The following is a 15,784-nucleotide window of genomic DNA, read 5'->3' as shown; positions in this document are numbered from 1 at the left end:
CCAAGTTTACAAAGCTTAGGACCACAGCCCCGAAGAAGGTGATACACAGTCCTGCTCACAGAAGGTGGTCAAAAGTGTGTGGCTTCAACACGGAGCGGGTGGGAGGAGAGAAGCGAGAAGGGGACTGGAGTTCCTCTCTTACTGGGAATATATTCTGCCACCAGGCTCGTGGTTCTCTTGGGGACAACCAGATCTGGGACTAATTAGCATCATTTAGACACGGACATTTGCCCAGGGAGAGGGGGAGTAAACAGAGCAGAGAAGATTCTAAAGAAACCAGAGTAGGCTTTTCAGGGCTGAACCTAGTCTTTACATTTCTATGTTCAAGATGCCATCTTTGGGTATTAACTCTTCCACTGACACTTACATTCTATCCAACATCTTCAAGACACTGGGAAACACACAAAGTTGGATGGGAATAAATGGATCCTGATGTTGAGAGTCTTATAACTGATTCGAGGAGAAAGACTACTACAAAAATGGACCATAATATGAAGTAGAAGGGGCAAAGCACCATTAATTTTTCTACCAGGGCATGAATCTCTAGGACTGTTGAGTAGAAAGAGCTGTGATTTCGGACTGGCAGAATTCTGGGATCCTGGGCCAAAGCCAGCTGCACGTGGGAATTTTCAAAATACCTGGACGTGAGCCGCACCAGAACTGTTTCTCAGTGGGTCAATACAGGAGTGTAACTGCACAGAGCTACATGACACGGCTATGGACAGCTTTGAAAAACACTCAGTTCACTCCAACATATGCTTTTGGAATCTGAACTGTAATAGCCAAGTGTTCAGACAGGGCTGTTTTACCGCATCCTGGAGTCAGAGAGAAACCACGGGCACATTCTGTTAGTACTTCTGTCACTCCAGTGAACGTTTATTGGGCTGGTGTCAGACACTGTTCTAAACACTAAGGATACAGCCATTAAGAAGACAACCAAGGTCCTTGATCTTCTGGGAGACAAATATATCAACAAGCAAGAAAAGTAGGTAGTAACTGTCAATGCAGACAAGTAAACTCGGATAAAGTGAAGACATGGTGACTTGAGAGTAGGTGGGCAGGGAAAGCCTCTCAGAGAACCAGACATTTAAAGAGAGCTGGTCAGGAAAGCACATTCTGGGCAGTGCAACAGCAGGTGCAAAGGCCCGGTGGCAGGCACAAGCATGGCATACTGCATGTAGAGAAAGGAGGCCAGTGTGGCTCAAGTGTAGTGGGCAGAGGGAAGGGTGGTACAAGACGAAGCTGGCACGGTGCATGGAGTGCACATCGCAAAGGAGTTTGTAAGCCAGAGCAATGAGTTTGGCTTTTATTTTATGCGGGATGGAGGGCCGCTGTCGGGTCAGAGCAGAGGAGTGTTATGATCTGGTTTTCCTCTTCATAAAATCACTATGTGTACAGTGAGTTACAAGGGGCAAAAGTAGAAGCAGGGAGGGAACTGACACAGTGAGAAGCAATGGGGTGGGCGGTGTCTGAAGGCAGAGTCAGTAGGACTTACTGATGGTCTGGCTACTGGGGAGTGAAAGAAAGAGTGGTCCACAAACAATTTCTGGCTTATTGGCCTGAGTTAATGGTAGACTGGCAGGGGCCCTTGCCAAAATGGGGGAGCCTAGAGGAGAAAGGTGTTGGGGGTCACAGTCATCAAGACTTCTCTCTAGACCATGCTTAGTCTGAGGAGTCGATTATCAGACATTCGAATGGAAATATCTTGTAGGGAGGTAGATAAAGGGAGAGCTCAGGGCTCGAGATCTAAATTCAAGTGTCACCAGAAGGTGACAGTTTAAAAGCAATGGATTAAACAAGGCACTCAGGAGGAGTCACATGTAGGAAAAAGGAGGGCACCTGGGCCAAGCCCTGGAAACCAGTATTTACATTCACAAGAGAAAAGAAACCAGCAAGCAGGCCAAGAAGGGCCAGAGAAGGGCCTAGACGAACCATGAGCCTGGTGTCACACAAGCAAGGGGGAGGAGGAGGAAGAGAAAGCGTGGCAGAGGCTGCTGAACTGTCACATGGGGTTCAAACAGGGCCAACGGATGTGGCAACATGGGAGCCACCGGTGATGCATCACAGCAGTGGTGAAATATGTCACTTCCAGATCCAGCAACTAGGAAGGGACACTGAATCCACTCATGGAGCAGGCATGATTGAGGGCAAGAGGTTGTTAGCAAAGAGACTCAGTCAACATGGCCTTGGGCAGGTACCACCACCCCCACAGGGAACCAGTCCACTTCTGTTAGCACAGAGTGCCGGCTTGAGCTCCACGGCCACCGGCGACACCCCACAGCCTCCCCCAGGCCCCCTGCATCCTTCCAACCTGTCTGTCCCTTTCCTAATGCTGTAGGGAGTGGGTATGAAAACACCATCTCCCTCCTGCTTCCTGACACCCCTCCCTCCACTCCCGAGAACGCTTGATGTGTCCCACAACACAGGAGTTGTTCAATTTTGCTGACAAAATCATGGTTGCTCTACACTCTTATCAAAACTGCACCTTTCAAACACTCCTTTGCTACTTTTATTGCCAAAGAACTCGATTTCCGGCAGGCAAGGCAGTGAAGGAAATCTGCACCCTCTCCTGGGGTCTACCTGTCGAGATCCCCATGATGGTAGAGGCAGCTCATGCGCGGAAGAGCCTTCAAAATCTGTTGGGGAAATGGACTACCTACCACATGACACAGAGACCAGCCTGGTACCAAATGGTGTGACATGCTCTCAGGGCAGAGATACCACCTGTGGCTGCAGTAGCAGGAGAGAGCTTTCTGGAAAAGCAGGGCCGTGTCACTAACGCGTAAAGGCGGGGCAGGAAAGATACCAGTCCTTAAAGTCCAACAAATAACAAGACATCTTGCAATAGGCCAGGAGCCCATCTCGGCAATGCGGGGCGTGTACATCCACGTTACAAAGAAATGAGCACTTGCAATGACATCTGTTGGCTTAATTAGCTGTGTAATTAGTTTCCCCTCAGCGGAGCTGGGCTTTGTCACTGCTGAGACTTCTCCAGGTGAGATTTTATTCCAAATGCCACACTTCGAGAGGAATAAAGAACAGGCCAGGCAAAGAAGAAAAGCATGTGACGTGTTTGTGGGAAGCAGTGGGAAGGCAGAAGGAGCATCTGGGGAGCTTTTGGGGTCCTTTGGGTGCCAGAACGTCAGCGTGGAAAAGTCTGAATTTTGGATAAACTCAAAGCACCAAAGGCCCAGAGGTGCAAATTACCACGGCAGGATAATGGAGATGCACAGAGCGGGGCACCGACACATTACTGGACAAAGTTCAGACTTCTTATCCCTGGACAAACTGTTTGGTCTTCCTATACTGGCGGCTGTGGCCATCGCTACTAATGGGAACCCAGTTTGGGCAAAAATAATAATAACAACACCAACACCAACAATGGCCAGATCCTAATCTGAGAATCAGAAAGTGAACAAACACACAAGCAGATGCCTGCAGCTAATCACCCCTCACGGCACTTCCTAAACCACAGGTGGCTACAGTCAAACTCAGTGACTAAAATCTAGGACACTGAGGAAATGGCAGTCCTCGGGACTCAAGCCTCCTGACTTGGCTGAATGGAGGAGCCTAGGAATGTTCCCCCAGTTCCTTCTATCTTTAATCATTTTCAAAAACAAGAAATGTGGTAGTAGAAGGTAATACAGAAACATGAAGGCACAGCAGAGGTGAGAAGCCGACACTGACCTTGGAGTTGGGGTGGGGGGTGCTCCAGAGCCGAGGGTGAGCGTTTGGGGTGGCCCTTTATATCCCCCACACATATGCACATAGTGCCCTAAATGTAGGAAAAACACGTGATGATGCTCAGAGAACCTTCCTGGCCCATGAGTCAATGGTTCATAAAGAGACTGAGACATGAAGCATTCAGCTCACATGAGCCCTAGTTTAAAAATTCTTTTTTTAATGTTTACTTATTTTTGAGAAAGAGAGACAGAGACAAAGTGAGCCGGGGAGGGTCAGAAAGAAAGGGAGACACAGACTCCAAAGCAGGCTCCAGGCTCTGAGGTGTCAGCACAGAGCCCGACACGGGGCTCGAACTCACAGACTGTGAGATCATGACCTGAGCCAAAATCGGCTGCTTAACCGACTAAGCCACCCAGGCACCCCACATGAGACCTAGTTTAAATCAGCAATAGGAGTTCTAAAGCTCGACAGGATCATTCCAGTAGGACAGTCTCTGCTGGAAATAAAATCAGAGCCTTTCCTAGATCTTCAGGAGCACCAACAACTCATCTGCAGGACCTCTGTAGTGACATGAGCTCCCTCCACAGGCTTGAGAAGGGTTGAAGGGAACCAGGGGACAAACACAAAACCCCGACATTATCGTTCCCACTGTCCCAAAGACCCCTGTGGTGCATGTGCATAAAAGTCAAAGACGAACTAAGGGAAACCTCCGTGTGTGCATCACGGCCACGCCACCAACTACCAGCCTGGCGATGCCCGGGCTCCTCCAGCAGTGAAGGGCGACAGAATCCTGTTAGAAAAGCCCTGAGGTCATTCGAGACTCCATCCTCCTCAGGTGTCAAAGAAGACAGACAGCACCAGGCTGTGGTGGGTTATGACATCTTTCCAGCTTTGGGGCTGGAAGAAGATATAAAGGAAAGAGAATACCTTGGAAAAAAGTTCCAGCCCCACAAAGATAGAACTTGTCTGCCCCAACTTTTTGGAAGAATAATCTTCTAATTCAGAACCACACCCGCTATCTGCTCATCTCTCTGGACCACGTGAAGATTCTGAAGCAGGCAGCATGGACCACAAACAGAAGCCATCCCAGAGCACAGACACCGGGGGTGAACCACACTCCAGGCAGTGCTGCTCACAGAGGGTGCCCCACACAAAATGGGTTTTCACAAAACATGCTAAAGATTCATTAACCTGAATCTACACAAAATGCTACCAGAGCTAAGCACTAAACTGGCGTTCAATAAATGCTGACACAGAGGGAGAAATTCTCTTCCCATTTGTTTGTGCACTCTGGACAGGGGAATGCTGTCCTAAGTGCTGACATCTGAACCAGCAAGAGGAAAGCCCCTGAATATGACAGGTCCAGGGACGCCTCCCATCCCAGAAGCCCCGGTGCCTGTGCCCAGTCTTCGGCCTCCTTCCGAGGGGCAGGGAAACAAAGACTACCTGGTCAGCTCAGGAGTGGTCACAAGACCCAACAATCCTCAAGGAGGAGCCTGTCACCGGAGAGGGCAAGACTCAACAGGCACAGCGAGTGGATGGGAAAGTCCTTCCGCAAGTTCAACGCACAGACTGTCCTGGCAAACGAGACGAGGAATAAAACTATTGACCTAAGAGACTAGATATGCTTTGGAGGCCCTCATTCTGGGTCTGAGAACCTGCCCCGCTAATTAACAGGCGGCAAACCAAACACTATCAGTAGATAAACATTTCTAACCTTCTAACTAGTTTGCCTTTTATAGGATGAGGACGTGGGCCCTAGAGAAAGTTCCCTGATTATTCTTGATGATTAGTCCAAGTTCAAATCTACTTGAGAAAATTCCTATTAGCATCCTATCCAAGGTAAGCACTTGGGGTCTTCTGTGTACAACAGCCCACGCTCAAGGGCCGTGAATTTCTATCACCTCCATATAAAGATCAAGTGCAGAGGGAGGCCAGACCAGCGTGAGCAATGACACTCGAAGCATCTGGCATAGCTGTGGGAGGCTTAGCCGGGCACTCTGACGTCTGTCTGGCCACGTGACATGAAAGCACTCCAGCAAAAGGAAATAATGAAAAAATTGTTGAAAAGCAAATTTTAACAAACAGCTCTGGAGAAAATTTCAGATTTCATTATAGGAAAAGCACTTTATTTAATGTAGAAAATGTGAAAATCTGATATGACAGTTTTCTATAAATAACAAAAATTGGAAATCATCATTAGAGGCATTTGTAATTTTCCTCTTTTGTTGGGAATGGCTTAAAAAAAAAAGAGGTTTACCAACAAGGAAGCCACTTCTCTCTCTCTCTTTATGCTCTGGTTGAGCCTGTTGGCAGAACACCCTAAGAGAATTTTTTTCTCCATCCAGAGGTAGGGTTGCCAGATAAAAGACAGGATGCCCAGTTAAATGTGAAGTCCAGGGGAGCCTGGGTGGCTCAGTCAGTTAAGCATCCAGCTTCAGCTCATGTCATGATCTCCTGGTTCATGAGTTCGAGCCCCACATCAGGCTCCACACTGACAGTGTGGGACCAGCTTGGGATTCATTCATATTCATTCATTCATTCATTCATTCATTCATTTCCCTCCCCCCCAAAATAAACATATAAAAAATGTGAATTTCAAGTAAGTATATGCAATTATATTTTATGGGACATACTTATGCTAAAACATTACTTGCTATTTGAAATTTACATGTAACTGGCGATTCCACATTTTTATTTGCTAAATCTGGTGACTTTATGTGGAGGCTTCCATTGGGGTTGCTTCAGTGCTCCCCAGGGTCACCATCCTAATGTCCCCCTGGTTGCAATAACCTCCACCACTTCTGTGAGCAACACATTCTCTGTCCAACGTTTTTACCTTTCACTCTATATACTGGTTACTTTTTAAAAAAAAAACAGCTGGAAACCTAATTTAACTAAATATTAAAGTATGAAATGACTCAAGCGTTTTTCAGATTAACAGTCTTTCCCACCCTACACTCACATGACATCTGTAGTTTCAATATGTAGAGAACAGAATAAAGACCACGGTTCAGGCATATTATGTAATTACTTAAAAACTCTTGCCTGCTCCTGACAGCGTTCCTGACAATGCTTAATTGTTCCTTTATGATTTCCCTTTCAAAACAAAACAAACCACACCAAAACAAAACCAGAAACACCTGTTGGGACTAACCGTATTCAAATTTGCCCTTTTAGACCAGGTCTGCAGCAAGTTGAAGGGACTAGAAATGGGGTTCGCACCTTTGTCCCATTCTATGGCGCTGAGTTCCTGCCAGACTGGGCTTACCTATAGAACAATCGTACCGCATGGAATTGTGCTGGAATGTGGAGGCAATGGAATCTTTGCGGCAAAATCCTCCTCAGGGTTACAGAGCACCCCTAGGACACCAGATGGCATTCGCAGAAAGCATTCCCCAAGTCTGACTTCTTCCTCTAAGTGGCTGCAGGGGGCTGATGGTTTGAGATTTTCCTCTCATAAGATCTAGGGCTTTTGTCTTGAGGACTGAGGGCGGGCGGGTGGAGGCTTTCAAATATTTTGACAAAGTGGTAGTTACTAGATATCTGAAATTAGGCCTCCCTGCCCCTCCGGCTGAGCCAGCAAACCAGCACACCTTACACCTTTGGAATCCAAAAGGAGACTTATCACCACCAGTAGAGAACAGTTTATACTAGAAACATGTGGACAGAGCCACACTGTCTCCTCGTTATCTGAATAAGAACTTCAGAAAGGGGAACTTCTAGAAGTTTCAGTATTTGTTCTCTGTCTTTTTTTTTTTTTTTAAAGACAACTGGTGAGACCCAGTCTCCATTAAGGAACAAAAAGAAACTCAGCTCCTCTCCCAAACCCTCGTCTCTCGTGGAGGCTCCTTCAACCTAGTGAATTTGACAAAGGTAATTAAACCAAGAAATTTCACACTGGGGAAAATTCGGGACAGAGACAGGAAAAGGTCTGAGGAAGAAACTTCATCCACAGGACTTTCCATGCCTTGAAAAGAGAACTGTCTCTCTCTGTTCCCTCTTCTCCTTCCACAATGCTTTCGACAAACACTACTCTGTGAATATGTTCCGACTGTAAGATTTAGAGAAATAGGGACGATAAAAATGGCCTTTCACATCAGCTAGGACAGGACGGTGATTGAAAAAACTGTTGGACGATCAACCGTCCACTTTGAAAGAAAATACAGTCCTAAATCACAATACAGAAAAACAGAGTCCCCCAATGCCCCACACACAAAATACTTTCCTTACAGATTAAAAACTTAAATGGAAGGAAAAAGTATTGAAGAAAATATTGGTTAAGTAGTGCCAACCCGTTTGGGTTTGAACACTCACTCCAGCAACACTCACTAACTTTGACCCTTGTAACCTCCCTCTGGCTTGCTTTCCCCGCTTGAAAACAGGCTAATCCATAGACGATTAAATCAATTAATGTATGGAAAGCTAGTATGACAGTACCCGGCTTGTAATAAACGTTGTGTAGGTGTTATTACTTTTATACTTTCATAATATGTGAAAGAGAAAGTCTCCCTGGGAAAAGAGAAAAGCTAGAAACGTAAAGAAAAAGATGCACAGACTGGACATCATGCAAATGAAAATTTCCTACATGTTAAAATGCAAAGAGACTCAGTCAACATGGCCTTGGGCAGGTACCACCACCCCCACAGGGAACCAGTCCACTTCTGTTAGCACAGAGTGCCGGCTTGAGCTCCACGGCCACCGGCGACACCCCACATCTGTACCATAAACCAAGGTACAGAGGGACAAAGGACCAGGAGAAACTACTACAACATCCACAGCACAATCAGGACGTCAGTCCTGATAAACCAGGAGCTCTTGCCGATCAATCAGGAAAAGGAACGAACCAAGACAATCAAAGGGCAAAGGCTGTGAACAGGAAATCTGCCAAAGAAATACAAACGGCCAATAAACACATGAAAGAATGTTCGCCCTCTGTAATAATTAGAGAGACCCAGGCTGCAACAACTTTGCCAATCTGAGGAAAACAGAATATCATGGCGGTCACTGCAGGGGCATCTGAGCATTACCTAACAGGGAGGGGTTAAAACTGTCACCTTCTGTCCGAAGAGGCAGGAAAAGGTATCTGTTGGCATTAATCGCATCCTGGAATCCAGCAATCCCACTTCCTGGGACAGCACAAGCATAGAGACATAGATGCACACACCTATTCCCTACCTCACTGTCTCTAATACCGAACCATGGCAGACAACCTGTCTGTACATCAGTAAGACTCTAATAAATAAACATTAAAAAATTTTTTAATTATTAAAAAACACTTAAAGACATTAGAAGATAATATACAGGTACAATACTGTACACACGCCCATTCCAATTTTGTAGAATGCTTGTTATACACAAAAGGAAGGAAATAAAAATACACTGTTGCACAGGAGGATTAGGTTGATAGTTATTTTCACTTGTACTTTCCTGAATTTTTCAAATTTTCCACAGTGAACATAGATTACTCATATTAATTATTTTACCATAAAAATAAGGAATCTACATTTTATCAGTAGCTTACACTGAGACAAACATGGAATGCTAGTCTAGTAAGAAATAATTCAGAATAATATTCTAAAAGGGTCTTATCAGCTCTTTACCATGCACAAAAAAAGATTTAAAAAGGGAAAAATAAAGACAAAACAAAAATATTAATATCATTTAAAAAAAAGAAAGTGCTACAGTGAGTGTTATGGTTGTTCAATGGTAGCATGGACTTTTTAAAACTAGCCACATCTAATAAGATCTCAGTTTTGTTAAGGCAAAAGGCAAAAGAGAACACTGACCTCACCTTATTGACCTGAGGGTGTGTATAATACTATAACCACAGGGATCCAGGCAAAGTTTGTGCATAAAGCCAGCCAATCAGCTGAATGAATGTTTTGAACGAAATAACACTCATGGGGGTGGGGGGGTGGATTCAGATCAAGGTGGGTGGGACAGTTCTGACCGGAAGGGAGGGCAAGGAACCTGTGCAGAGAGATGTCTACCATTCACAACGCACACACTGGCAATATACTTGCCATGTATGTTCCTCCATCATACACTGCCCACAATTACTACGGCAGTGAAGGATTAACTATGTCATCGCATAAACACTCCCTCCTAAAAAGATGTGGCCTTTCAATCTTCCTAGAGTCTCCTTTAAGTTACTCGTGGTCACAAATTTCACCAGAGCCAACCCGGGCTCTGCAGGAATGACCATGGGGCCCACATGTAGTCTCCCAGCCCTGCTCCAGGAGGCCCACATCTGTGAGCCCAACAGTCAAGTGAGGGAAATGAACTTCAAATGCCCTGCTGCTCTAGGAGACAGAGGGCATGGAGAACTAAATGGGCTAAAATTTGCCCTAACATCTGGCTTTTCACACCTTCTGAATCAACCACAGGAAACAAAAACATTCCCCTCCTTTCATTTTTGCATGAAGGCACCAAGGTATGGAAAGAAGAGGGCAAAAGAATGCCCATAACAAAAAAAAAAAAGAAGTCAACCTAATGAGAAAACAAGGTTTGAGGACACTAGTTCCAGAGTGACGATGTAAAGCAGATGACACTAGACCAAGTGCTTCAGACATGGTAGCCGCACCAGGGAGGAGAGGACAGGGAGGGAGGCAGGGCTCACCAGAGGATCCACGCTATCTGCTTTCCAAGCAAGACAAAGGCTACCAGTCTTTGAAGCATGAAGCATGCAGCATGCAGCTGTCTTCCTAAGACAGTCTGTCCCCCAAGTGTACCCATAAAGGAGCATGAAGAATGCAGACTGAAGAGGAAATCTTTGTCAGATTTGTTCTACGTCTTTTGATTTGTCCGACCACCCTGTGATGAATTTATGGCCCTGCTGGGAGACAGCCCCAGTGAGTTTATGAGTCTGGGGAAGAACTGAGAAGGTGGATTCTCAGAGTCTGACAGAGGGTTTCCTACTTCCTCCCACCACAAAGAATCCCAATAGGGTGGCAAGTGTTAAAGTCCACTATGTGGAGAATGTGGGTGTGTGTTTTCAGTCAACTGGTGCCATCCTTTACCTCTACTTTAAGCCAAGTAGAGCTGGTGTTTCACCGTCTGCCCCGTTGGCCCAAGGTAGCTCACATGGGGCCCAGACCCAACTCCATGGGAGATGACCTCCTCCTCTGTGTATAATTTAAGGTTAATATGAAACCATCAGGCTTGGTCTAATCAAAGGCACCTCAGCTGGGAACTCTGAGTAATAGAGTTACTATTGGGGGGGGGGGGGGGAGGTGGCAGGAGGGGGCGGTTCTTAATCCATCTGCTAAAGTTGATGGATTTCCAGTCCAATGACTCTCAGGTGAAGAAAAATATCAAAAGAAAAAGCAGATCCTAACAGCTGACAAGTGTACACTGATCTCTATCTGTCCTCTCTGCACTCTCCTCCCTCAAGCAGAAGATGCCACAAATTTTAGGGAGCTCACTATGGATGCCACATAGCAGGGAAGTCCAGGTAAACACGTAAGGGCCCACACTAGCTGTGAACGCACACACGGTGGACTCAGGACCTATGCTAGCTTGGGGAGGAGCAGAGGGCAGGCATCTGTCAGTACCTGCCACTCCCTGTTTAAGGTAAGCAAAGGCACCCCGCATCTCTACAGCTCTACAGGTGGAAGGGGTGGGGGAGTGGCCAGGTCCCCAAAGACAAGAGTGATCCATTTATGAGGGAAAGCAGAAAGGGGCGGAATTCAAGTTCTGGAGCTCAAGCCCCGATGAGAGACAAGTACCTTTCCCACCCACAACACGCTTCCATTCTGGCTCAGATGAATCGCTACGGACAGAAACCAAGGACCCAGCCTCTAAGCTGGACTGGGGCTGCTGGCCCTTCCCACCGGGTGGATCAACCACAGTGCCCCATCACGGCAGGTGTGAGCATATGGGCAGAGGACCTCTAGGGGCTAGACCAGAGCCCACAACTCTTTAAGACACACACAAAAAACCACTGAAGGAATTCAGTCCTAAGTGTTTCACTAAGTGACCTGGAGGCCCAGAGAAAGGGAAGAGCCTTATCTGATGCCCGGGGCTCTCTAGCTCACCCCCCACCCAAAACTCCCCTCCACTCCTAGGAGGTAGGGAGGAAGAATTCACCGAACGTTAATCTCCATTGAAAAACTGCTCTCACACAATCACAACTGGACAATCCCATGCAAGCAAGGGTGATAATATCAGCAGGGTTTTTTGTTTGTTTCTGCCCTTCTCTAGGTAGGTGGGGTTGGGGTAGTGGATTAAGAAACCCTCTCTCAGTCCAGATTGGAAATCCTCTCACGCTTTCAGACAGCTCAGTGTTAATACAGCAACGTATGTCCCAGCACTTATGACACCAAGAGAAGGGACCCTGGACCAGTGTGAGGTCAAACGACAAACCAGAAAGCTACGCCTCTGCTTGCATCTCCTGAGATGGCTGTTCTAGCTCCTCCAACATGAAAAAGGAAGAGGAGGGAATAAAGACCTCAGTTGAAAGAGAGGGTTGAGAGACCCATTAGGAAGTCCAGTACACCATGGCTGCTCGAGCAGGTGCAGCACAAAGCAAGTTGGGACTTTTCCTGACCAAATGATGTCTAATTTGCCAAGGCACGGGGATGGGGCAGGGTGGGGGCCAGGACAGGTTGGGGGGCAGGGTGGGAAGTGAGGATGGGGTGAGTAAAGAGGGCTGTGTGTGAGAAGCCTGGTGCCCTCCCCAGGTCAGCAGCATCTGGAGCTGTTTCTCTAGCGGACAGTAAAGAACTCGATTACATCCAGTTAACTGTGCTCTAAACTGATTATGCATGTGCTGGGCTAATGGATTACATTAGCAAGAGGAAAAATCACATGCAATCAATCTCCATTTACTACAGGCCACACCAGGGCCTAGAGAAAAACTGACTCTCAACCACCTCCAGGCCCCACCCCAAATCTGTGGACTCGTGACACCCTACGACAGTGAGCCCCCTCAGCGGCAAAGCAAGTCTGTCTTAATCACACCGCAGGACAGAAAGGCTTGGCGCACGCGTTGGAAGAAGCCCATCTCCGTGTCACTCAGGGGTGGGTGAGAGAGCTCCCCACCCCCACAGCAGAGCCACAGCAAGCAGAGGGACATTCATTACCCAAGGACTAATGAGACCAGACTCATGACCTACGGCTCCTGACACACAGAATTCTGCTCTGAATGTGGGGAACGTTCACCCCCGGGGTTGTGTCAGCCAAGTGCACTGTTTGGAGACTTCTTTAGACACTGGTTCCCCAGTTCTATCCCACACCCCAACATCTGTGGCCCACCTGCACTGCCTTTTTTGACGAGGAGTCTTCTCCATCTTTTAAATTCAAAAGAGAGACAGAGAGAGAGAAAATAAGGCCAAGGAGGATGAGTGTCCACAGTTCAGCAAAACACAAACGGAAACACACAAATGGCTCCCTTACATCCATCCAGGAAACTACCTCAACCTGACTTGCTAAGTGTGATGCGTGAAGGTGTCCTGGGGACCAAAAAAAGGTATAATCTCAGAGAATCCTCCGGGCTCCAGGCCCCTCAGAAGCAAAGTCAAGGGCGTGATATACTCTTACTGGAGAATGTAGTGTGGAAAGTTCATCACCACCATGTAGGTTTTATAATGAATCTAAAGGGCCTTTCCCCCCTCAGATGGAAGAGGACGGTTGCTTGCCAACTCTAAACAGCCTTCGTCAAAGTGGTAGACAGTCTTCCATGACCATGGGGAGTGCTCCAAACTAATTTTTCTCAGTCGGGTCCTTTGGAAATAGTTTTCCTATGGGTTTCCCGTCAGGTTTTCTTGACCACAATCAGTACCGCGCTACGGCCACGCGAGACCTCTAACTTAAAGTGACTGCCAGGAGCCTCTTCTGTTAATGGTGACACAAAACTAAGCCATCCAGTGAGGTTCTTGCTGACTTATAACACAAGGGGGTCAGCTGCTTGGCGTCCAGACCTTCCCCACTGCACCACGCCAGCCCGTCTGTGCCGGAGTCGGCAGGCGATTCTAGAACCCTCTATTTCTACTGCCTCACTTCTGCTTTCTCTTCCTTTCCCTAAAATGGTTTCTCACCCACTCTACCCAGGACTCTTGCCAAGCTGAAAACGAGCAATTGTAAAATGAATTACAGTTATCAATCTCGACAGAGACGGACATGGGGAAAGGACCTGAGGTCTTCCTTATTTAAAGTCTCCCTTTAAAATTGCCAGGAGTAGAAAGGGGATTAAAACTAGCTCAGGGTCAAAAGAAGTGCTCCCTGGCCCCGAAGAAGATGTGGGAAATGGCATGAAAGGAAAGAGGGGAGGCTGATAATAAAAGGGAGGAAAATGCAAAGAGAGAGTGAGGGTGTGGAAGGTATGTGGGAGGAGGCTGGGCAGATTTATGGCGATTTGTACCTGATTGTTCATACTAAAGCCATTATGGGATGATTAGAGAAAAAGGTGAGGCTTTAAGTCCAGTGAAAATCAATAGAAACGTCTGGAGCAATTCTGCCTCGCAAGTGAAAGGACTATTTACAGTATCTGAGCACCTCCTCCTCACCGTTACCGTTACAGTCTATGGATTGAGAGAAAGACTGGAGGGGGTGGGAGGAAGGAAGGGGAGGGAGGGAGGGAGAAAGGAAGGAAGGAAGGGAAGAAGGGAGGGAGGGAGGAAGGAAAGAAAGGAGGGAGTGAAGGAGAGGAGGGGCCAGGAGGGGAGAGGAGGGGAAGGGAGGGGAGGGGAGACAGAGGGAGAGGAAGAGGATGGAAGAAGCCCAGGGGGGAAAAGGGGAAATGCAAACATGAGATAGAGAAAGGAGCACAGAACAAAGAACAGAGGAGCCCCCTTAACTGATCCCAATTTTCCCAATAGTACGTGCCACCTTCTAGTCAACTATGCACTGTATTTATCACCCACCTCCCTGCAAAAGAATGGAAGCGCCATGAGGGCAGGAATTTTTTTTGTCTGTTTTGTGCATGGAGGTGGGCATGTGTCCAGAACAGCACCTGCTATACAGTAGGTGCTCAATACGTACCTAATGAATGGATGAATGAACGAATGGATGAAGGAATGAACCAAGGCACAAACGAACTAAGTCCTCCAGAGGCATTTAGGAGAGAAGAGATTAAGGGGCGCGGGGTGGGGACGAGATGGAAAGGGAGAACATGAAGCATGTATGAGAAAGGGACAATACAGGAGCACAAGGGTACACAAAAGCCACAACTAACAACTCAAGGGGGAAAAAGCCAACTGTAAAGACACTGTCGATGGGGAAGTATCGGGCTGCTGTCAACGGAACCCGCCCTCCGAAACGGGCGCCTCTCAAAAACAACCTTCAGGTGGCAGAAGCTGCCACCGCACTGCAGCTTCACCAGGAAGCGGATGCCAACACCCCTTCCAACACCAGGTTACCATCCAGCCACCAGCCCCGCCGCGACACAGCCCGTCCCCTGTCCCCAGCACCCAGCACCCAGGGATCCGAGGCATGCCTTCCAGAAGCAGCCCGGGGCTCACCTTGTACAGCTTCAGGCTGGCCTCGTGTCTGGAGTTGACCGTGTGCAGCCGCAGCTTCTCCAGGCTGTTGGTGTAGTAGTCACACGCGTTGCACTTGAGGTGGACAGGGTTGCCGATGGCCACACACTTGAGCCGCCACTCATTGGCTTTGCCACCCTCCTTGATGTGGGCCACCAGCTGGTACTTCTGCACATGCTTGTCGGTCTTACAGTGCAGCTGGAAGTTGGCCTTGAGCTGGGTGTTGTAGCGGCAGAGTTTGCACTGGTACGAGTCCCCCATCACGGCCTTCCACTCGTCCTCTGGGAGGCTGCGCTCCACGTTCATGTGCAGCCCCAGCATGTCCAGGTTGTCCGTGGTGAACTTGTTGCACACGGCACACTGGAAGAGCTTCAGAGATGGGTCGTTGGTCTGGATGAAGCTCTCGCCCAGGTTCATCAGCTCCTCCGACACCAGTTGCCCGCCCCCGAGGCGCATGTCTAGGGGGATCTCACCGCCCACTGTGGGGAAGGAGAGGGGAAGAGAATCAGCGGCCGGGCTCACAGATGCAGCTGAGGCACCCCCCAGCCTCCCTGACCCTCAGCCTAGGTTCCAGGAGAAAAAAGATCCCATTTCAAGTGTTGCAAGGTGCTACGACCTGG

The 15,784-nt window shown here is 47.8% G+C and overlaps 1 protein-coding gene across 5 annotated transcripts in view; it reads right to left on the bottom strand.

Moving 5' to 3' along the window:
• Positions 1 to 15,784, bottom strand: part of ZFHX3 (zinc finger homeobox 3) — a 250,120-nt gene that overhangs the window by 138,162 nt on the left and 96,174 nt on the right. For all 5 annotated transcript variants that reach the window (XR_008423547.1, XM_053906608.1, XM_053906606.1 and 2 more), the window contains one exon: positions 15,147 to 15,643. Coding sequence is in view for 4 of the 5 variants with exons in the window: in XM_053906606.1 (XP_053762581.1) it covers positions 15,147 to 15,643 (497 nt within the window). In the remaining variant the exon portion in view is untranslated. The remainder of the gene's footprint in view (positions 1 to 15,146; positions 15,644 to 15,784) is intronic.

The sequence above is a fragment of the Panthera pardus genome, unplaced genomic scaffold, assembly GCF_024362965.1.
Source record: "Panthera pardus isolate Hobbes unplaced genomic scaffold, ASM2436296v1 HiC_scaffold_19, whole genome shotgun sequence".
Classification (NCBI taxonomy): Eukaryota; Metazoa; Chordata; class Mammalia; order Carnivora; family Felidae; genus Panthera; species Panthera pardus.
Note: the sequence above shows the minus strand (reverse complement) of the source record. Positions and strands in the feature narration are given on the sequence as shown.